Source organism: Dromaius novaehollandiae, chromosome 1 (assembly GCF_036370855.1).
Source record: "Dromaius novaehollandiae isolate bDroNov1 chromosome 1, bDroNov1.hap1, whole genome shotgun sequence".
Classification (NCBI taxonomy): Eukaryota; Metazoa; Chordata; class Aves; order Casuariiformes; family Dromaiidae; genus Dromaius; species Dromaius novaehollandiae.
Genome location: NC_088098.1, coordinates 127,036,745 through 127,060,741, shown reverse-complemented (window position 1 = coordinate 127,060,741; position 23,997 = coordinate 127,036,745). Strand labels below are relative to the sequence as shown.

At 35.2% G+C, this 23,997-nt stretch overlaps 1 protein-coding gene across 1 annotated transcript in view; it reads right to left on the bottom strand.

Annotated features, from left to right (window-relative positions):
- Window positions 1-23,997, bottom strand: part of CFAP47 (cilia and flagella associated protein 47) — a 386,437-nt gene that overhangs the window by 14,411 nt on the left and 348,029 nt on the right. Inside the window, exons 62-64 of the mRNA XM_064505814.1 lie at window positions 12,330-12,501; window positions 10,679-10,840; window positions 1,125-1,293 (exon numbers count right to left, since the gene is read on the bottom strand). Coding sequence (XP_064361884.1) covers window positions 1,125-1,293; window positions 10,679-10,840; window positions 12,330-12,501 — 503 coding nt within the window. The remainder of the gene's footprint in view (window positions 1-1,124; window positions 1,294-10,678; window positions 10,841-12,329; window positions 12,502-23,997) is intronic.

Genomic DNA, 23,997 nt, shown 5'->3' with positions numbered 1-23,997 from the left:
AGTTTATGTGCACTGTGCCTCAGAATGCAACTTCAGGTCCAGAACTACATTAGAATTTTCTGAGCTCCACAAATGTGTCACACACCATTATCTAAATATTATTAAATATAAAAGAACACAGAATAAGTTCAGTCAGTTATTTTCTTTTTCAAATGAAAGAGAAAACTATCCCTGCAGCTTATGTAAAAAGAATGAACTAATCAAATGTCTAATCAAGTAAAACAAAACAAGTATGAGGAATTAAAGAGCCTTCTTGTTTTTCTAGAATTCAAATTTCTTACGCACTGTTGTCACTCAGAGAGAAAAACAGTTCAGTCATTTGCCATGCATCTTTTTATCAATTCTATTTTGACCGTCTTATTTTGTAAATCAATGTTACTGTTTCACTTCTAAAATAGTAGCCTAAAAACACAGCCAGCATGCAGTGAGTAAGTTCGAAGTAGAAACCATCATCTGGCAAGAGTCTGAGGTGTTTGATCCTACTATATATTTTGGATAAACTGCTGGAAACTGGATAACTGCTTCCCCTTTAAAAACGACTTAAAACACTTCTAAAAATCCATTCCTGCAGTAATAAGAACATATTTACTCTTCTAGGAATAAATGTCTTCAGATCCTAACATATTTCCTGACCTTCAGTCTGACAGAAGTTTCTTAATTAAAATTTCTTTCTGTTTATTTTGAAGCTTATTTTTAAAGAGTTATTCCTGGATTTGTGTTCTGAAATTCTGACTTCTACAGTTTAGTATCTAGCTTTTAGTGCCTTTGATCCAATATGGTATGACACAAGCAAAATCAATACCTTAGGCCTCAGATATTCAATTATTCACATTCTCCACTACTTCTTAACACGATTATTTTGACTTTCTATTAAAAATCTTTCTGACATGTTGTGCATATAGTTGGGGCACATGTACCAATATGAGTATCTATCTCCAGTGAAAGGGAGCACAAATACCAAGAAGTTAAAATAATGTTTTTCGAGCTTGCCACAAGCTAATTTTCATAATTTAGCTTTATTCTTGCCTATAGTGAAAAGTAAAAAAATAATCAGACTGTATGTGTTTGTGTTTTTCCTTCCACTCCTGGAGGTATTCTGCTGTCTTGTATTTACAAAGACTTACCTGAATTACAAGTATTGCTCTATGCTTCTTGCCGTACATTCTTGGCTTGAATCCCACTGTTATATGGGTTCCAACAGTGCCTACTGGGAGAAGTTCTCCAGCTTGCGGCAGTACGACAAACTCTGGATCGCTGCCTGCCAGAAAATATGCAGTGAATGGCTCTGGGTGCCTACAAAAAAGCACAGGAGGATATTGTGCCTTTTACAGTATCTTAATACTCAGTTATCTACAGTCAAACATTTATGCCAACATGTAGCGTGAATCAGGAAACTTGGCAGCCTACAGAATGCTTACAGAATAATAATAGCATTGTTACTTACAGAATAATTATTCTGTAGTAATTATTTATATTTATTTATAAACATTTATAATCTTTACATACAGACACCTGGATACAGGTCTTCCATTTCCAGCATTAATATTTTATTATGAATATTATATTACTTACAGAATAATGATAGCATTTTCCACCAAAAAAGTAGAATCGCTGTACTTGTAAAGACAGCTGACATTATGCATAGGAACATGTTTTGCTACTGAAAATTACTCATTTTAATAATACTGATAGAAGGAAACTCCACATCAGACTGAAACTTCACTTTTCCTGTTTAGAAACCCTCACTTTTCTAATCCCTAATCAAGTAAAACTGACAAGCCACCCATTTTATTAAGTTTTATGACAGAGTTTGCAATCCGAGGAAGTGTTACGAGAATAGGTGAAAGCCTTGAAATGAATATATGGAAAATCCTGGTTTTCTATCTCTGTTTTCCAAACTTTTTTTGTTCTATACACAAACACTTTAAAATATTACAATAAAAAATATTACATTCCTCTACAGGCCTCATAAGAACTTTTGTCACAGATACTGTAGAACTTGTTTAATAGCCAGTTTCATGGCACTACTTGTGCACCCAAAGGAAATGTCTTATTCCCAGTAAAAACAGTGGCTGTGGACTACAGGAGAGCATACAAAACATTTTTGGCCAATCCCAAAATGAAGACTATCTATCAGAGTTCCTCAATGACTCCTTGTAAACATATTCTCAGCACAAAAATATACATCATATATTTTGCAGTTAAGTATTCACCTTTCAGTCCTTTCATATGTTGCAGAGGACATTTCCATTACTGTCTAGACTCATATTTTACCCTCATTCTCTTCTCGCATCTAGCTTATGTCCAAAGCCTGCACTTTCTTTTCCATAATTCTTCAATATCCAACCCATCTGAACAACTTTCTTCTAGGCTTTTGCCACTTCCTGTCTTATATTTCCTTCCCATCTGTCTAGTCCACTCTGTTAGCATATTGACTACTCCTACTGTATGTTGTGTGTATTTTTAATATATGAACATTAGCTAACCTGTGAATATACAGAAGGAGAACAAAAGAAATTGAAGTCGAAATATGATATCGTTGTCAAAAAACAACCTACAACACTCTGCCACTGTATAGCAGAGCAAGTATCATGCTTAGAGCTACATCTTTAGTTGATAAAACTTGAAGAATGAAAAATTAACAGGAACTCAAAGGAAAACTGTTCAAATCTATGTATTCATGGGTTGTCACACCAGAAATAATACTGCTTTCCAAAGAAAATACAAAGGAGTGTAATTTAATATTTTATGACTATTCATATCTCTGTGGAAATGTCCCACATTTCCTGGGCAAGTGCTATGCAGTGGGTGGTACATTGGGTCTATATTATGTTGTTTAAAAATAGCTCTGCTTTTGCATACATTCTCATGAAAAGTTTTCTTAACTTCAAAATGCTCTCATGAAAAAAGGTCAGACTGCAACTCTGTAGAAACAAACAGTGCCAGTACAAAATATGGAAACCAAAAAGCTTTTGCGTCCTCAAAAAAATTATAGAAGAACATTATATTTAGTAGTGCCCCATCAGACTTAGGTGCATTAGTGGATTTAGCTTAACTTTTCCTTTAGCTGCCATCAAGGCGGTCAAAACTACTGAATGTCTGAAGCTGCATTTCAAGTCCTGTGACATCAAGCTTATGCTGATAATCTTTTTGTGGAGCCTCAAGTTGTGCAGCTGAGTTTACACCACTACAGCCACCAAACTTGTTACGGCCCGAGTTCCCACCTCTTGCCATCTAAGCCCTGAGTTTTCACATCTTCATTTCCAGCAAGGCCTGCTCAACTGCGAACATTTACAGCATACCTACTACACACACAAGACAGGCAGGGATAGGAAAGAGTAGACATATCAATAGCAGAGCAGAGCACTCATGAAAAACATCTGAGATGAATATTTAAGCCCTGGTTCTGATCTAGACCAGGAACCTGAACACATAATTGCTCTATTGAATTTAGGAAACATTGTAAAATAGTGCTTGCTCTCTCTCTTGTGTTCAGTCTATTTTCTGTTAAGCATGAAAAGCATCCAGCTAGTTAGGATTGACACCTACTAATATACACTTTGTGTCTTCAAAAGACATATAACAGCGTGACTCAGATGACAGATCTAATGACGAACGGCTAAGTGAAGTGGGAGAGGCTGCATGCTCAGAAGACACATGAGAATAGGTACGTTACTGATGTAGAAATTGCATCTTAGCAGAGTATGATGCAACAGTAACTTTTTTCAAGTACCAGAAATGATTCCTCAAAACAGTTAGAGAATGTACGAGAGAAAAAGCCATTGTTTTAATCTGACAAATGACAAGACAGTTTAAAAAGAAATTGTCATAAAGCTCCTCTACAACTGTTCACACAAGACACTCTCATTTGCCAAGTCAGAGAAAAATCTTACTGCATTAACTGTGCCAGATTCTAATTTTCAGAAGGAAAATTGAAGAAAAACTATTAAAATGCTTTAAAAAATCAACATGCCTCTAGACAGCACTGAGAAAAGATATTAGAAGAATGCTATATTTTTTTCTGTGATGAGTAAATATACACACATATATATATACACCTAAAATCTCTTCCTTCCCCTCCCTTCCCTTTCCTTCCCTTCCCTTCCCTTCCTTTCCAGCAGTTTTAAGAAGAAGAGTGAAGTCAGTTACTTGACATAAAATGTTCCTTCAAGAAGGAGCTATGTCCAAATAAGGAAAACAGAAATTCTGTTAATTTAAAAGTATTGCCATAATATGGTAGGCCAAAAGAGATGCTGAGGTAGATATGGCTATCAGCACATGAGCTAGGAATTCAAAACTTATTCACACAGATAGAAACAGGAACCTTTCACAGTGCCTGTAGTTCTGACAAATCATGGATTTTTCTGTTAAAAATATATCTAAAGATGGCCACACAAGAAAAACCAAGTGGTGTTTTCACTGATGTTCATGTCAGGGAGACTAGCTGGAATTCTGGGTAGCTTGCTAGCATGTCTTCTCGTTGTCATCATCTATATAGTACAGAGAGAGCTAGGGATCCCCAAAGTCCCCAAAATAGCACCCAAATTTCCAGCATTATACCTTTCAGTGTCTGTATATTTAGTGTATAATTAAAAATTAATAATTATATTGCTTAAAATGATTAAAAATTAATTCTTCCTTTGCTCTTTGATTACTGCTGCAGGTAAAATAGCTCTGCAGTCATTTTGGCTTCTCATTTCTCAGCCAGGAAGGACAGGGATGAGGCATTCTGTATTTTCCCAGGAAGGCTTTTGTTTAAGTCAAGGGTGGCAGATACAGACATACTTGATAAAGTTGAATGACATGCAGGGTAGGGTTTTGAAAACATGCACAAATCAAGCACAAATGAATTAGTAAATATAAAGTCAGAGGCCATCTAAACCAGAGAAGCAAATGGGTCTTCCCATCTGTGAGTTCGATAACTACTGTCATAATGGCTGGATGTTACTATCAGACAACATGACCTCTCTCCTTATTCAAAGAATGAACAATACTAAATATTAAATTGAATTTAAAAAATAATTAGGAAATAAAATTATGACAACAGGAAGAGCGGAAATTGAGCTAGTTTAATAGAAGTAATTATAGTTACTCCTTTAATCCTCACTTCACATTATTTTTAAAAAGCACTTTATGCTAGTCAGTGTTCTTATGTTAGATAATTTTTATATCAGTAAATTGAAAACAAATAGCACCTTATGTCTTCAACTAAAAAATTCAACTAAAAAAAAATTTAAAACGTATAATGCCATAGAGATCTCACTACAAAGCTTATAAAATATACTTAGGCCCAGCAAATCTATTTTATAACGCTGAAAATATAATGAAATCTTTATTACATTAAGGCTCAAAATAGTATTATTTGCTCCTCTCTTCCTCAATCTAGTGAAATAGTAAACTATTCCTATAGAAATTTAGAAATATACTCCTTTACAAAACTCAGTATTTTGCAAACTATACTTAAAAAGCAATGCGTGGTGCTTTTGACCAAATGTACTTTTTTCAATAAAAAAAGAATAACATAGCCTATTCATCTGTGAAGTATCTAACTGCAAGGAAATAATGGATGCAATTTGAAAATGCTGCAATGTGTTTCCAAAAATAGTTAATCATAACTAAACTTACTTGCTGTAATTTGTAGTTAACACCTGCTGGAAAACGCATGAGATTTTAGTCATTACACAGTCAAGTTCTATACACTCATCAGCAGTATACAATTCTGAAATTCTCTGAAGTTATTAGTCATAGCTGGCATGATTTAGATGGTTACTTTTCAATAAGAAATGGCAGTAAGGAAAGAATTAGATTATCCTCATCATTTCTCATAACTGATTATGTTAAATATCAAAAGCAACTGTAAATCCTGAACTCCGGACATCAGAAGAGATGTCCACACCACTTACCACTGTAAAGCTTTGGAAAGACTGCTTCAGAATTTAAAGACTTTCAAAAATATGAAGAAACACTGCATGACAAAATGACTTACAGGGTATGTTTTTTTCCAAATATAACATCACTTCTGATGCCTACATGTTGTAAGATCAAACGCGGGAGCTACAATTCTTGTCTTCAGAAAATCTTACTCTCTTTATACCAAGATGCATTATATAGACAGACTGGTAAAGTGGCTTTTCCTTCTAGAAGAGGTCCTAGTAATACGGCTAAATATGGTTCCTGACTAAATATGTTAAACCTCAGGTATCATATTGCTAAGAAAGACAGTCATCACTTTTTGGAAGCTCTGCTCCTTGTGTATCATTATCAACATTTTCCACCATGTCATCTACATTCAGACTCCAAAAATGGAGCTTAGTCAATATTTGTACTTTGCAGCTGCCACTACGTGGGAGATACTAAGATAAAGTACTCTAATTACAACTTTAGATTAATGGTAGAATTTCACAGAACTGGTAACAATTAGATTGATATACGAATCCAGGACTATAATACACACAGCAATATATGAGAGACAGTAAGTAACTGTGCTGAGAACCTAATGAATGCATTTTCTTGCAGCATATATAATTCTAGCTCCTGGTAGTTCTAATGAAATACAGCAGTAATTACAGAAAAACAGAAATATTTTTCAAAGTTGTAACTATAAAATAATTTTTGTTTTTCCCTTGAGAATTATGGAAGGTACAGGAAAAATTGCATTGCTCACTATTCTTCAGACAGCATTAAAATTAATTTTCTGTGATCAAGGAATTTCTTTACTGAACATTTGTTCTATGCATTAGGAAATGAGCATAGATGAAATATGGAACATATCCACCTCAGTGTACAAAATACTAAATGTAGGTTAACATAACTAAATCTGCATATGCAGTCATTTTAAAGCCTAAATTCAGTTTTCCTGTCTTCTCCCAGCCCATCTATTTTGCTGTTTTTTTATTCTAGCCCTGTTTCCATAATCTAGTGGAGCCTTGGATTATGCATATGCCACTCTATGGAGTGTGGATGGTATCCATACCGATACCATCTTTTTGGCTTCTGTGATAGCAGGCACTAAGTGTGCTTTTCTGAAGCACAGGCTGAGTTCATCTGAGAAGTTTCCTTAATGCAAGAGATCTCTGGTTTGTGACAAACACAGATTTGGAGTGGAACGTTGGGGTGGAAGAGGAGGATGGATAAAATTTGATTGTATAGGGGAAGCAATACATGATTAAAACTATCAGTGACAGGTAAGATAGTGATGGAAAGCTAGAATTACATCAGAGAAAGAAGGCTACATATATGAGAATTAAACAGATAGAATGAATAGGACAGAATTATCCACTGTTTTGACTAAACATGCAAAATTAATGTAAATTACCAAACCTTTTCAAATGAAAGCAGTATTCATGTATATCTACCTTCATGTTGCATATTGGCTACTGAAGAATCTGCACTGGAAAACAAGTGAGGCAACACTCTGCTGCAGCTGGATGCCAGTATTTTAACATGAAGAAATAAATCCAACTGCCTCTGTACTAGAATACACAGTAGTAAATATTCTCCAGAAAACAGTTCTCTATTAGTAAAATTGTTCTGATCTCAAAAGATAATTGATTAAAAATACATTAAAAAATAAGTTATTTTCAGTAAACCAAATGCAAAAAGCATTTAAGCCTTCCTTAAGAATAGTATCATTTTCAGAATTTTTATACTCTGTTTCAAACACAGAGAGATCAGCATAAAAAGAAAGGACCAATATTTTAAGATGCATATCAAACAAATTCCTATTATTTTTATTTAGAGAGATAATATTTTATCTATTCTTTTTTGGCTAATATTGCTGTCATTACATACATCAGTTTACATTGGCATTCAATAATGCATTTGGTACTAAAACAAACATTAATGTTAAATACTACAACCTTGCTCCAAAGCCAATTACTTCACTGGAAATGTTGCCAATGATTTCAGCTGGTGCTGAATTAAGCCTATGTTTATGACAAACACCAAAAAAGGTCATCTGTGAATGTTACAAAATGGCAGATTTTTCATACTTAACAAGTGAAATCTACTTATCTGTTTCTAAGCAATCTTAAAGCCATTACAAAAAGCTCCCAATAGTATGTCCTTTTTGAATTTTCTAAGCTGAAAGTAAAATATTGGACTACTCATATATCACAATTGTCCTAGCTGTAGACAATTTTTAAAAATATATTTGAATTTTCCTCATACAACAAAAGTGTGTGGCTGGATTCCCAGTGTCTTTCACTATTCACTGAAGGAGATATTGGTCTTTTGCTCATTAGAGGCATGTGTATCTCTATTTTAAATTTATTAAAAACAATGCCTTACATATTTGCATGGGTTCTCAGAGTTTTCATATTAAAAGTCATTTTGAACAGCATAGCAACTCCCCTTTCATTTGTAACTGTAACATTATTTCTGAAGCAACTACATCAGCTGTAGTTATGGGGAAAATGGAAAATCATTAATTTACTTTTAAGTATTTCTTATGCATTAAGGTATTTTGCTGGGGCTGGGGGGAAGTAAAGAGAAAAGAAGTTGTTAAAAAAAATGAAAAAAGAAAGCATGCTAAAACCATTGACCTTATAGCTTCGTAGAGGCCACCAGAGGTGCTCTTTGGGTCACTAAAGCTTGTCAATTAAATGGTTATACATAAGAGAATCCTAATATGCCCTTAATAAGATACTGCCCTTTTTTCTGTGCAGTAGCTCCCAATAGTTTTTATTGTTGCAACACTATGAACCCTGCAATCCCCAAAAGATGTACAGCTCTTCTTAGTGGTGCCACACAATCACTCTGTCCTACAAGTACAAAAAGGAGAAAAAGACACAGTTGCAGACTCTCTTTCTAGAGGGCTACACAGAAAACACCTCTCTGCTTCCCCTCCAGTCACTCTCATTCGAAGAACCAGTGCAATGTGGTACTACTATTTATAAGAAAAGAAGACAGAAAGTATATGTATATACAAGGGGAAGTACCAGAACTGATTCTCCATTGGATTGGGCTGCTGACTCTTAGGAAAAAAGCCAAAGGGGTGATCATTTTGCTCTGGAAAGGGCTATATGATGATATTCCATATCCCAATGGAAACCTCTTAATCCATATTTTAATATTTTATGGGTTTATTTTTAATCTGAGTCATTTGAGTTATTCAAGCATTAAATTACATCTGTAATATACAAGTTTCTTGTGTAATTGCTTTCAAACTACAGATCCTGAATGCTACATTTTAGTTGGCTGAGGACTCTATTTCCATGATAAAATCTTCACCATCAAAAGATCCTAGGTAAAACAAAGGTAAGATAAAGCAATACAAAACTTACAGAGCAGTTGTTGGTACTGTTTACAGTATAGACCATATTCATTACATGCAAGCATTACAATTTGTATGTAAAATGTGTATAGGGGGAACCCTTTTTATATAAAATGAAGTTTGAATGTTTTTGAGGGAAAAAGAGAATGTCTTCCACCAAAGCTCCTTCTATATATAACTGTAATGATTCAGGCTTTATAATACCTTTTTGAGAACATTAGGTCTCTTCACTACTATCAAACACCTACTAGCAGATTACAGTATTGCCAGAGCAATTGCTTCACTTTTGTTCCTGAAACAGCCCATTCTACTGAAGCCGTTATCTTGAACATGGCAGTAGGGGCCTTTTTCAAAGTTCTCATGAATTATCATCACTGACAGCCATCTGAAAGCTGGAATAACTGTCCATCTCCAATGCATAGCTTTCGGAAATAACCTCTTAAAAAAACAGTAAAAAACAAGGAAACTTCTTTCTGGGGATGCTACAAAAGCATGCATCTACAATGAAAATTAATTATCAGTCAGAGCATCTGATACACTTGGTACAGTACAGTAAAAATAATACAGTAAATACAGTGAAAAAAAATTATCAGGAACCTTTAAAACTTCCATAAGGTAATTAAATTTTGTTTACTATTTTAAAGCTTATCTATCTATAATACACAATGGAATCCTTGAGTTCCTGCTATATATAAATTCATTACAGAGTTACCAGATTATTCAACTCTAAGAAAATAATGAAAAGTATATTAAAATTATACTAACAGAGATTTCTGCAGGACTTTTAAAAAGGAGCATTTGTGGACCAATAATAAAATACTGAAAACTCTGACAAAATTATTTTATCTAATGAAAGGGGAGAGTGAAGAAGAATGCATAACATTCCTATATAATAAAACACAAGTACTTTAAAAAGAATGCCACATTTTAAAATTCTTAAAGCACAACACAAAGGCTTTTTTGGCTTGTTTTACCTATAAAGTATTTTGAAAAACAATCAATTTAGTAAAATCAATTAGTAAAAACATTTAGTTAGAGCTCTGTACATGTTCCATAAAGTAAGCCTTTAATATTGTGACACATCTTCCTTAGCACTGTTATGTATTTTAACACCCAAAAGCATTTTAGGGCAAAATCTTAGAGTCATAACATAAGCATGTGGACCTACTCCACCAATTCTCCCTTGTAGCTACAGACTAATGTGTAGAACATTTCTGTTTCTTACAGTACAGCTTCAGAACCACCACTTATTACCAAGTGTGACACTTGGAAGTCATGACTTATTTCTGAAATAGCTGCAGCTTAGTTATGTTTCTGTTGCCCAAATCTATCCTATTTGAAGCATCTGAGCATGGGTTATAACCTCAGAAAATTGCATAAATACTTTATCACAAGTATTTTTACCTTGTCTGGCTTGTAAGCTTAAAGCCAACTATAGTTTCCTTGTTCAGGCCAACTGCTTCAATGTTGATAACATCATCCACTTCTGGCTCCATAGCAATGAATAGGATTGGAAACTTCCAGATTCCTCCTGTAGCACATTGTACTACCAGAGTTGCTGCATTCCTTAAAATTTAAATTAAAACATTTATTGCATAGAACAGCATAATAAAATATAAACTCAGTAAACTAATATCCAGAATAAGCTTCTGTGTGCACAGAACTATACGTCAGTAAAATGAAGGTGCAGGTGGCTTTAAATTGGAACGTGTCTTTAATTTTGTATGACATAGTATTTATCAGTAGTACTTTGAACTGGAATGTAGGCTAAATAGCACTGGATATTTACAGTATAATATAAGAAAGGACATAATATGAAAACAAAATGACAGGCACAGACAAGAGATTTGATTCTGCTTCTGTTTACTCTGATTTAATTTAACTCATTCTTTTTTTTACTGGTTATTCTTTATTTATTCTGGTGTTAGAGGAGAATTTTGGTCCAGAACATGTTAGCAGTACATATTAGAACCAAACAGATCTGACTAAAGTCTATGAACTTTCAGAAAATGCCAGACTATGATGTCCTTGGACTGTCTAAAAATAGAATTAGTGCTGTAGATTCGGATGATAAAGAAACTAATTTAATTGCAGCCTTTCAGTCCTCTACACCAGGCTTGATAGGTCTCAGGTACATAAAGATAAAAAAATGGGGGTGGGGGGACAGAATAGAATAGAATAGAAATAAAAAAGATTTGTAAATAAATCTCTCCTCTGACCTGTGTGGAAATGGGTGGATAGACTTTCTTAGAGGCCTACTCTTAGTCCATTGCAATAACTCTCTCCACTACTGCAAATATAGTGCCCTCCTGCATCCTAAAAATACCCTCTTTGTATGCAGCTCATGAGATCTGGCAGTTTCTGCTCTCCTCTTCCTGGTAATGACCAACCTCTGAATTTCTCTTTGCTTGCACTTTCTTGAAAGAAGCTTCAGGAAAGCCTGTCCTCCATACATGCTTCGCTTCTTCCAAAGGAAGATGCAATTTCTCACTCTGTCCAAAAGAATATCCCTTTCATGGTTTCTTTTTAAACAGATGGGATGTACTAATTTAAAGCAAAGCAAAGCAACCATTTTTCCCATCACAGCTATAGAAGAGGGTACCATTTTTCTGTGAACCATTGTCACTGGGAAACTGCAGACTCGTTTCAAATTAAACCACCCCCCTCTGTCAAAGAATATGCACAAACATTTGTCTAGGAAAAGTTTTCCAAGGTTGACAGGCCATCTCGTCTCCTTGCTTTACTTGGGGAACAAATAATTTTCATTTGAGGCTGTAAAGCATTCAATACTCCAACAAATAGAAGTAAATTGATGGACACAGAGAATAGGGCAGTAACTCAACAGAACCATCTAGCAGGCATTAAAAAGAAACACTGTCAGTTTTAATACCAAAGATATCATAATGAGAAGCGGCAAGTAAGGAAATCTAAAATAATAGATCTCAGAGGGGAAAACAGAATTAAGAAAATAGTGTAGGGAGGTGTTTACTTAGCTAAGCTTAATCAGATAGGATGTTATTGCATGTTCTACTAGTAATAAAGAACAAGGACTTACCTCATTGGTTTGTTAGGTGCAAACACTATATTAAAGATCAGTGTTACAATTCCAGACTCTGTATCCCGTTCTTTTTGCATCAGATGTATACCCACCAAAGAATCAAGCTGAGATTTAATTTTATCTGATTGATATTGTAATTCATACAGAAATTCCACTGTTGTAGGAAAACCTAAATGATGTAACAGCAGAAGATCAATTTGTGTATATTCAAATCACAAACATTTGGCTGGGTACTAGTTACATTTCTAGCTTTTCTTATTAAAAATGACAAATGAGTAAAACTAGCAATTATCCAAAACTTGACTGATTTGCTTCTGATTGCATAGTAAAATCTTCCAATTTCATGTAATAGGCTATACAGTTTCAGGGAAAAGGGAAGCTGGAAGAATTAGGAGAGGTTAACAATAATAGTAACATTGCTCTGGCTACCATTTCTACAGTATAGTGGGGTATTTCTAGTTCATCAGCCAAATTTAAATTGCGACAATGTGTTACTATTTGTGACTACTTCCATTGGGCCAATCTCAAAGAAAATTGTCATGAACCACATCAGTACCCCTGATGGCTGCCAGCCTGAGAAACAGTCACTGTAATGAAAAATAGCAAAGGTGTCACTAGCAGCCTCTTCTCTTATTCCCTTTAGTAGCTATGAAAAGGCCAAGTAATAATGACATAAAAATAAACAGCTGAGCTTCTTGAATCAAATGGTTCTTCCAGCTATAATAAAGAACACTGTAATATTCAGTATACGATAGTAATTTGTGCACAGGCGGGAACTAAATTACTATGAGGAATAGAACCTTAAGCTTCTAATCTATTTAAAAGTTTTACACACTGTGGATGAAAAGTCTCTTAACAACGTCACTAAATGTTACAGGAGATTTCATTTTACTATGACCACCTATCTCAGGACACATTGTGACTTTGCAGAGCTTAGTGTGATGCATTGTGCAGAACTCCTATTTATGCACCCATCTATACACTGGCTATAGACTGTCAATCAGGTTCAAGGTTACCTCCTACGGCCTTCAGGTTTGGAATTCTAAAATACAGACTGTACGTTTCTACAAAAAATCTGTATCCCCAAGAAACAACGCACTGTGAGATAGCTAAACAACAGTTTACTTCAGTTTTGCCCATCTGTAAAGCCATTTAAAGAGTATGGAGATTCCTTCCTATGCCTGAAGTCCTTTCTTCTTTGCTTAAATGTAAAAGTTCCTTTTCACTACTTCATTAACTAACTAGAAGTTTTAACTCTTGTTGCCAATATTTTTGTAACACATAGCTCAGATTGACCCTAAAAATTGTCAGAGCTTATACTGAATCACTTCTAACTCTTTAAAGTACATTGTTTACACAGATGTATGGAAGGTTTATCCTAGATGTACGAGTTACACAGATACAAGCAAAACATTGTCACCAACATACAGGATTATCTGTCATAGTAGATACACACTGAGTACTGAAAACATAGGATTTCCACATATTAATCTATCCTTTATAACTGCACTTTGTTATTATACATGCCCTTTGTTATAATGAAATTAAAGACAAACATTTTTCCTACAGTTTATAAAATTCCTGGGATCATACTACGTTGTTCCATGTTTTGTTGTTAATGTAAGAATAGCGCTTCTCACTTTCTGAAAAATAACATGTTCATGCCATGCATTTAGAATTCAAGGCAGCCCGAGGCTTGTAATAGTCACCCTATACAAGTGTCAAAACATGAAGATTTAGACATAAAAATTAACTTATGTGAGAGAAAAGATGACATCATTTGGAGCTTTCCATAGTGGGAAAATTGCAACTGTTGAGCAGATGTTTCTTTTAGCAGTTAAATCACAGAACACTGCTCAGAAAAGGATTATTTTATAGTTCAGATGCTAGGAAGAAAATGTGAATTACGTGGTGCTTTTAGTATCTGAAGATATTTGGTTTTGGTTTCACATTTATATAGTGCCTTTTAGTCATAAGCAATTAAATATTATATTTTTTCTGCTCTGGGCTGTTTTATAACCTGTTCTATGCTCATAGTAAGCATTTAGTTAAAATATTTTAATATTTACAACACCTAAGGAAAAACAATGCATTTTTAAGCACCAAATGAAAATATCTGTAAGCTTCATTATGCAGGTCCCTTAGCTAGTTGTGAATCTACACTGCAGATCTAGTTTAGGGCTGTTCAAAACAGGAAAATGTAATTAGATTTTCATCAGAGCTGCAGACCCTAAAGACTAGCATATTACCATATTACGGGAAGCCTTCCTGAATATGTTAATATTTATTTCAGACAATTCTATAATACACATGCTGCCTAAAGAAACTGGCAGCTGCTGAAGGCAAAGAAAAAATGTTAAACATTGCTAGAGATGTGTCCAAACGATCAAATATTCAGATTTCTATTGACTCTTAGAAGCCCAGCTTCAATTAAAATGGCAAAATAAATAAAATGTTGGAGACAGAGTTATCATTATTTTTAAAATAATGCCAAATACAATATTGCATATTGTTCAAATATGCCTTGAACCTTTAGCCCAGCACTTTGTATATCAGTCGTTCACTAGTTTTGTTTTTAAAATCACCAGTTTAGTGCAGGTATGATTCTTATTTTATCTAAAGCAAATTGTAGAATAGACATGCAGGGGTAAAGTACGTCCCAATTAATCTGCCTCTGTTCTGAAAACAGAGCAGCAGCAATAGTTTTAACCAGTTCATGCTTGTCTTAAAATACAGATATTTATCAATCCAAAAAATGGGATAAAGATATAACATGGTATTTATGTACAGCTGGTTAGACCTAAGGAACAAAATTCCAATTATAAAAAATATTACTTCTTCATAATTCCCAACAATTATTATGCATTATTTTAGTAAAAAGTGAAGTAAGAATACAGTTTTTAGGTAATTATTGCAAGATTAATTTTGTAAAGCATTGAACATTTCTTATGCTGAAAGGCTGTGAATCTCGATTTTTTATAGTGTTTTCTTGTCGGTAACTAAAGACTTTGAAAAGTTAGTATGCATCGAGGCAACATTTATGTATGCAGCTCTATAAGAATTACTGAAGCAACTATATTTGAAAGCCTGCCTCACGACAAGAGTTTTGAGCTATGTTCTTTTGTATATGGCTGTCATTTATCTCAAGTGTTAGCAAGGCTACTTCTCAAAAAGCACTAGAATTAGAGTGCTGAGGATTTGTTGTGTTTTTTATAACCTCTAAGAAGATGAAAGGAAATAGGTCACTTTTGTTTTATTTACTTTTTGACTCGTAAGTGTGGAAACTTCAAGGTTTTTACATTACCAGCAAACAACTTAGAAAAATGTGAATTTTTGTGACTGTTAGGGATTACTGTAAAACTAATGAATAGATGGCATACATCTAAAAATAAAAAGACCAGCCTAACAGGTTCACACAACAGGTACATCAGGAATGTAACTGACTTCTCAGTAGAAAAGTTAACCTGCTAAGAGCTAATTACAAAACAGTGATGGGCCTAATGTCTATAGATGGTACTGTGAAAGGCCCACTGGATATATCTGACCTGGAAAAAAGTTTCACATGGTCATTAGAGAAGCTTTGTGCACCTCTCTCATATTTCTGAACAGTGAATAAGTGTTTGACCTCACTGAAGACCAGCTCATTAAACAACATGCTTTCTGATGATAAAAGTCTAATGGAAAGAGGCCTATGAGGCTGCAGTCTTTTTGTGGATTCCCAAATGAGATCTAGCCATCTGAGCACTCTGCAAATAACGCTTAACCTGCGGCACACTTGGTGACTAGAAATGGCAGGGGAGAGGACCGTGCTAAGGGATGCTCCTATCCTTCACGCTGTCTCCAATTTCCAGTGACACAGGAGGAAATTGAAGCAGTGATGGAAAAAGGTTCAGATTGCAAAAATGCTTGTCCTCATTACAGAAGCTTTTCTTACTTTGGATAGATGCAGCAGAACAGAGATAAAGAGTGAATTCATGCGAGTGGCCTCCCTCACTTCCCATTCAGCCGGCTGCAATCTTACTTGCAGCCATGTAATAAAGAAGGTCAGCACAGTCACAGGATGCAAACACAAAATGAAAGCCTGGCTATTCATAAACTTGCAGCTTTGTGCTTTTCAAAAGCCTGGTAAATTACTTTATCTGGTGCTGCATATAAACATACTGCATTCTCTCACTGTTTTTTTCCCTCGCCCTGCTAATTCTCCAAGGTTAAGTATCAGTTGCTGCCCTGGCTCCTCCTCAAGTTCTGAACAAAGACTTCTTTCCCTCTTCAATAATAGCCTCCAAAGCAAGTAAAAAAGAAACTATGGGGCCAGAGTTTATCCAATCATATCTACCAGATGTTTGGCATCTAATGTCACCCTTCCAGATGTCGGAAAATATCCTTCATAACCCCATTCAAACTCTGGTCTGACACTTGTCCTTTTCCTGCTTCTCCACTGCCTTGCAGGAGTCTTCACACACATACTCTTTGAACTCAGTAGGGAGGGGAGAGCGAACATTAAGTATGCAGTTATGCCTTAAGAGTGAAAGCAGAAACAGAGAGAATAAATGACTTGGATTAAAGAACAGCATAAAAATTTAAATAAATGAGTGGTGGACTAATCAGTGGACTAACTGGTTTCAATACAGTTTTTCTCAAATGAATAGCAAAAGTGAGTTAGAAGAGTAAAAGGAAAAAATAAAAGGAAGCCTGATGGGGAAGAACTTTCCAACATTTCAGTAGCCAGTATCTTCCAGGCAGCGAGAAATGAATCTCATTTGAGAAGTAAACATCTACTTCTCTCTGTGAAATGTCATAACTCCAGGCTAATAGCAGCAGAAAAAGCAAAGAGTGCAAGGACGCCAAAAGACCTGTTTGTAACTGAATGTGGCCTTTCGCTGAAGTTCTTCATACAGGTACAAAACTGCTGTATGGAGAGCATTGTAAGATATCGGCAAAGACAACATCACACTGTTAAATGCCAGACACCAAACTACCTTAAATACAAAGAAATTAATGGACATGAAAGTGATCTCCTTCTGCTGTTAACATACTCATTGATCCTTAATGGAATTCTGAGGAAATTCTCAGCATAGCTCTGCTTATGTGTCTTTATATCTCTTCCCTGCAAATTTATTTCTCTTTCCATATCCAGTTAAAGCTTTTCATCCATATGTTCAAGGCTCTGCAAAATTCCACTCCTAGCCACATCTTCTTTTTTCTTTTTTTTTTTTTACCATACATCCCACTGCCTGGTTTCCTAGCAAATACCTTTAACATTTCTTCCCTAAATTTTTTTTGAAGCTTATTTTTTTTGTGTGTTACCTTTTTCTCTTCCAAAACACTTTTTAAAAGTAGATTTCTAATGCAAGGCCTTAGAAAGTCTTCCTCCAAAACACTGCAACATTTAGTGAATGAATGGGCAGCTTGTCAATCTATGTATATAAAATATACTGTCTGCATCTAGTATGTGCTACTCCTCATACATTTTTGCATTCTGCCTTTCAGCTGGTTCCCTCACATTCTTTCTCTCTCTCTCTGAATCCCTTTTGGACTACTTCCCTTTTTATTACATTTACCCACATTTTTCTCTCTTAACAGTTTTTATTTCTTTGCTTTCATATAATTTGGCATACTAAATTGAAACAAAAACCTCAAGATAAGCAAAAGGATCAGCCCAGAGGATCTCTCACATGATCCTGCTTTTATCTGGCATTCTGCTTTGATTTGTACAATGTTCTATAAATTAATGTTTTACAGTAACTGATTAAAATGTATTTTTTCAAAAACATTTTATTCCTTTTTCAACATTATCTTATTTACTTACCATTGCCTTAATTTAGCTGGTCATCTAATAATTTTAGCAAATAACAATCATCTCATGATGTTTCTTCTGACTAACCACTAAAACACCTGTCAGCAAGCTTTCCTCTTATTTTAAACAAGCCAATGATTGAAGAGTTGCTTTTGTACCAAATTAATAATGAAAAGTATAATTCATACTGAAAATTACCCATTCATATGTTACTACATATCATAGTTGGTTCTATTCTAAAGCTTTTTTGGAAGCTTTGCCTTTGTTTATTTGCCTATACTACACAATAATTTGGACTTTTAAGCTACCAACTCCAATATGGAACATAAAGCCATAATTTCAAAAAGATAAAAGTTACTCTACTTGGCTACTTGGTGTAGGTTTATCCAAACTAACTTTAAGCATCTGACTAATGTAATCTGAAGATCACAGGTGGCATCACTGTGTGTCAGTGGTGTAACTAGGTCAACACTTCTGAAAATGTTTTTCCAAGCAAAACCAGAGTTGACTAGTGTCCACAGAGAGGACTGGATGTGAAAGCAGGGGACCTGAAGAAGCACTGCTGAGAGCCTAAGACTGGTAGCCCTCCGCTCCTCTGCTGAACTTTCCATTCCTCTCACAGCAAGGAGGAGAGATGGCAGAGAGAGAGATTTCTGGAATATCTCAGGTGATTTCCTTTTCTTTATCTGAGCAGCAGCAGCAGATGATAAGGCATGCGAATCGTGGAAAATATTTCCTGGACCCTAGCCTCTATATGTCAAAAGAAGCTGTTTCAAGTACATATGTTTCTTATGCAAGTTTTAGAGTGGCACAGAAATCTTGGCATGCAGAGTCGGTATTTCCTCAGTATTTTCAGAACAACCTGCCTCCAGTATAGAACATGGGCCACGTTTTCTTCAACACTTTTTTCCAGCCTTAAAAGGCAAAAGGCTCAAATGCATTCATGGTATGCAGCGATGAAAGCTAGAGAGCTTTCAGCATATCCATACCTCATCAGATTGAGGCAGATAGGATGACAAATATTCTTGCAGTAATACTGTTTTTTAATGACAGCAAGTCTGATGCAGTCTGTAAAGAAGGAAAGAGATTTTTGCAGCTAGAAAAGTTTGCGCAAGTGTACCTGGCCATAAGCAACCTCGAAACAGCTTCTTCAGGAACATATGTTATGAGGTAGTCCCAATTCACAAGGACATTATTTTTTCCCATGGTATCCTGACTCATCTGGCTCCTTTTGAATGTTGCTCTCTGAAATCAGTAGCAACTCAAGATGTCTTTTAATCTAACCATTCCATGTGTGACAGCCCACACAAAAGCTAAACTGAAAACAAAATTATTAAACTCTTCACAGGTTTTTCCACTGCACTCACCATGATGATGTCTGAGTACTTTACTGCATGAAGTAGCTATGCTACTGACTAAACAAATTATGCTAGGCATTTGGAAGACCTGCTTCCAGTGCAAGCAGATTCCTTCAGATTCCTTTACAGCAGCAAGGTATTTACAGATAGGTTGCAAGATTTTTGAAGTTATGATGCAATGACTAGGTTGTTTGTTGTTTGTTTCGGTCTTTTTATATGACAGTGAGATGGCTATTGGCCCCTCCCTCCCTCAGGGCTATCCTAGTTTTCAGCCTTCTTTTTTATCATTTGCAGATATATTGGAAACATATAGGGGATGTTCTACATTTTTTCCTATAGGAGGTTAAGAGGAAACCAGTGCTTTGCCTTTAAATCACTCATCACACTATGTGTTCAAATAATCTTCAAGCATTTTGTATTACATCCTATTGCTTAGTCACACTCACTTTTCAAAATTCATTCTTAAAACTAGTTAAAAACTATTTTAGAAATTCCTCTTATTCCTTGCCTTCCAACATTGTCAGCGTATACTGTGTCAAATATAGTTCTGTGGCACAGAAAACACTATTTTCCATATTTTGAAACATGTCATTTCCATTCATGGAACTTATCACCTGCCAGTTAAAATGTGACTCTATGCTGTATCAATGTGACTTTACAAATGCTAAGCACAAACAGATTTAGCCCATCATTAGCTATTTAAGTTCATTCACAGTTCCTTATTAGGGTTATTAATAATTATAAAATACTTTCCATCCAGGAACACAGCAATCTTGAAATACTGTGGATCACACAAACATAATTTGTCTTACTAAATAAGTAATTATGGATATAGATAGTCAAGCTCCTTCAGAGTTATTTATTAAAGTTACATACAATTATAAAATACTTTATGTCCAGGAACACAAAATATTGTGGATTACATTTACTAAGACAATTCAGGTTTTTGTACCTTTTGACCACACCTCTAAGCATCACTGATGTATAACTTTCTAAATCAGCTGTGTCTGTGCAATGTATACCCAGTTTCACTGAACTAATAGAGATACAATAAATAAATTCAAAATAGCTTTTCTAAGAGAAAGTGCTTTCTGACTACTTTAACCTTTGTCTTGTAACTTGAGTGTAAAAATTGAACTATTATCAATTTTCCTGATCACTCGTGGATTCAAATGATTTTGAGCAAAGGCACACTTCTGCTGATTGCTGTTAAAAATCAGAGCATATTAAACTGCGCTGAGATGCAGTTCTCACTCAGCAAGGCTGCATTTTTAGTTTTTCAACAAGTCATAAAGCACTGATGTTTAAAATATTCCTACATCCAGCACAGCCTATGTGTCCTTTGAAATTCTGAAGAACTGACACAAACAAATCCAAGACTTTTGAATAAAAAAACACTGAAACCCACAATATTTGAATAACACAGCCCATGTGTAGCAAAAGGCTTTTTGTTGTTGATTTTAAAGGTACTTTTACATCTACCAAGTGTGTCAGCTACAGGATGCAGTATTTCCAGAAGCTGAAACTACCATAAGAGCTTTTGAGTCAATCCTCACTTGCAATTACATTACAGGTTCATTTTAGAAGATTAATAATACAGTGTTTTAAAGTGTTTTAATTTAATTAGCAGATATTTCAGATGGAAACATTATTTTCTAATGACTATGAAATTTCTTTTCACAAATTAGACTGTCCAGAATGATGAGAATCTGGCTGCCTCTAGAACACAATGAAAACTGCATCTGTTTTGTGCAGGATTTTAGGAAGGGAGATGTGACATGGGAATGTGTGTATTGTAAGGTTTTGATTTATTTGTTTATTGAGGACATATAAGAAGTATGCTGTTCATTTTTGTTTGCTATATATCTCTTGATTCATCATCACCACATAAAATGGGGAGTCAGGGACCAGGAATTGTTGAGGTTCAGGGTTTTTATAATAGTTGCATATTTTTAGAAGTGTAGATGACAAAGATGTCAACCTAGGTTATGCTATTTCCCCATATCTTAATATAAATCACTAGGCAAATAAGTCCGTGGGACTATAGACTAAAGAACTTCAGTATGAGGATTTTCTCATGCAGAAATGGATTTTTGTGTTTTGAAAACTTGGTTGTATATATTCAGAGCCACCCACTCAGTACCTCTGCAAATTCAGAAAGCAGACAGGCTACACAAGTAAAATGGGTCATATAAACCTGCAGTCACCAGATGGAGGGATTTTCTGTACTTCCTTCTAACTTATAAGGGCATATGGAGAAAAGACAAATTTCCCTAGCAAACATTCCTTATCTGGTCATATAAACGGATTATTCTTATAAATGAGATGGAAAGAATCTATGTCCTGAATCATGTCTTTGAAATCAAAATAACTTAAATTATTCATAAGTTTCCTGATATTATTTCAATTCTGATAGCTGCATTATGATATAATCTTTACTTAGATGATGGCATACTATTTTTGGTTAGTTTCCATTCAAAATTAATGAAAATGTGTGAATTTATTTACATGGAACTCTCTACTGATGCAGCTAAATTGTTTCTGGTACTGTTACTAGCATTTGTAAGCACATCTCAGATATTTCTAAATTATATTGTGGTCTCTTAAAGAGGCATACTTTTGTTATCCTGTGACTTTTTTAATATACAAAACAGCCTTACCACAGAGACTGGAACACACTGCCTATACACTACAGTCATGTTTATTTTATTCCCTTTTTTTATCCAATGATTTAAATTTAAAGTTATATGTAAGGTGGAAGAGCTTGAACGCAGGGGAGTATAAATGCCTCTACTGTAAGACAGTGGTAGTCTCATGGGAGGTTTGGACTGCAGTGCTCCAAGGCAGAAGAGGGAAGATGACCTGAGGTCTCGGAATCTCTGGTCATGAAGAAGAGCAATAGTTCCTCTTCTTTGGGCAAAGCAGGAATGAATACTATGTTTTCTGCAAAGCCAAATCCAGGAAGCACACTTTTATAACACCCTGTATCGAACCCCTGAACTCAAATAGGCAGAAGAACTGACTGTGAATACTGACAGGGCTTTTCAAGGGCTTCTGAGGACACCTGAGACTGAGACACTTTTTGAGCATGGCAAACTACTACTAAGTTGCTGCATACCTACAGCCAAAACCACAAAAGGGTTTAAGTATCTAAAATGGGAGACCTTAGGCAATTCCATGCAAAATGGTGATTCTAAAAACTTCTCTGTTACATGATGGATCCTAAAATCTCATTGCCCTTGGCTCTAGCCAAAGTGTGCAGTATTTTTGATGGGAAAATTTTCTATAATGAACTGAAGGAAAATAAATCCATTTGTGTTATTTTTTAGATACAAATTGATTAAAAAAACCAAAAAAGATTCAGAAGTAATAATACGCTTGTGTAGTAAAATTCTAAAGCTCCACCGCTGTCTTCCCAAACTGGCTGGAAGAAAAAGCAATGGTTCAGGGGAACAATTTAATTCAGTGTCCTATAGTGATTCTATTACACTGTGTAACATTCAGTCCTTTGTCTTTATAATTTTAATGGCTAGCTATATCTTCAAATCTTCAAATCAACTAACTCCTAAGAGTGTCAGAACTACAGGCACAGTGCACTTCTATTTACAGAAACATAATGTTGTACACATTCTCCATAATGACTGGGGGAGTTTTGGGTTTTCCCTTTGCCTCATGCTCATTTTGGAAATGAGCAATATGGGAGAGAGGAGCAAAATCTCTGAAGTGCGTTAACTCCATTTTCTCTAACAACAACAACAACAACATCTGAACAGTGCAAATTCAAAGACAAGAAAAGGTAGGCAAAGAATTGACTTGATAAAGAAATTCCATTATAAGTCAATTTGAAATTAGCATTTAGCAGAGTCACAAAAATGCAATGCAATAACTTGGAAACAGAAAAACATTTGGGACAGACTAGTTCTAGGTGAGCGTGTATTTGTTACTACACAGACTGTCAGGCACTTAGTCTACAGCAAATTTAAGTATATAATCCCTCCTGCTTGCTTTTCTAAGATGAAAAGCTTGCAAATACAGATGAGATAATTAGACAAGGAGAGTACTGATTGATCCTTTGTTCTTCTGGAAAACCTAAAAGGTTCATGTTTCATGGGCTTAGATTAGCTCTGCTTGTGTTGATGGCCCATAATTAATGGGCTAAATCCTAAATTAGTTCAAATTAATGCAGATGGATCACTGTGGGGTGATAGGATATTGCAGAAGCACAACTAACAGCATGGTGAACTGTGTTGCCTATGGTTTTGACCTCCAGAAGCTTTTCCAAAATATCTTAACAAACCAAGGGTGTAGGGAACTGAATCCATGCTATGGTGGTAAAGCTTCATTATCATCCAATTCAGTGAAAAAGAAATGGGAGAAATGGAACTTTGGCAACAGCACAATAATAGAATAAGTAAAGTAAGGCACGGATTCTTGCAGCAAATTCTAGTGCCTGATTTTCCCTTAGCCACTAACATTTAATACAGCCACCTATTTGTGCATTCTTGCTTCT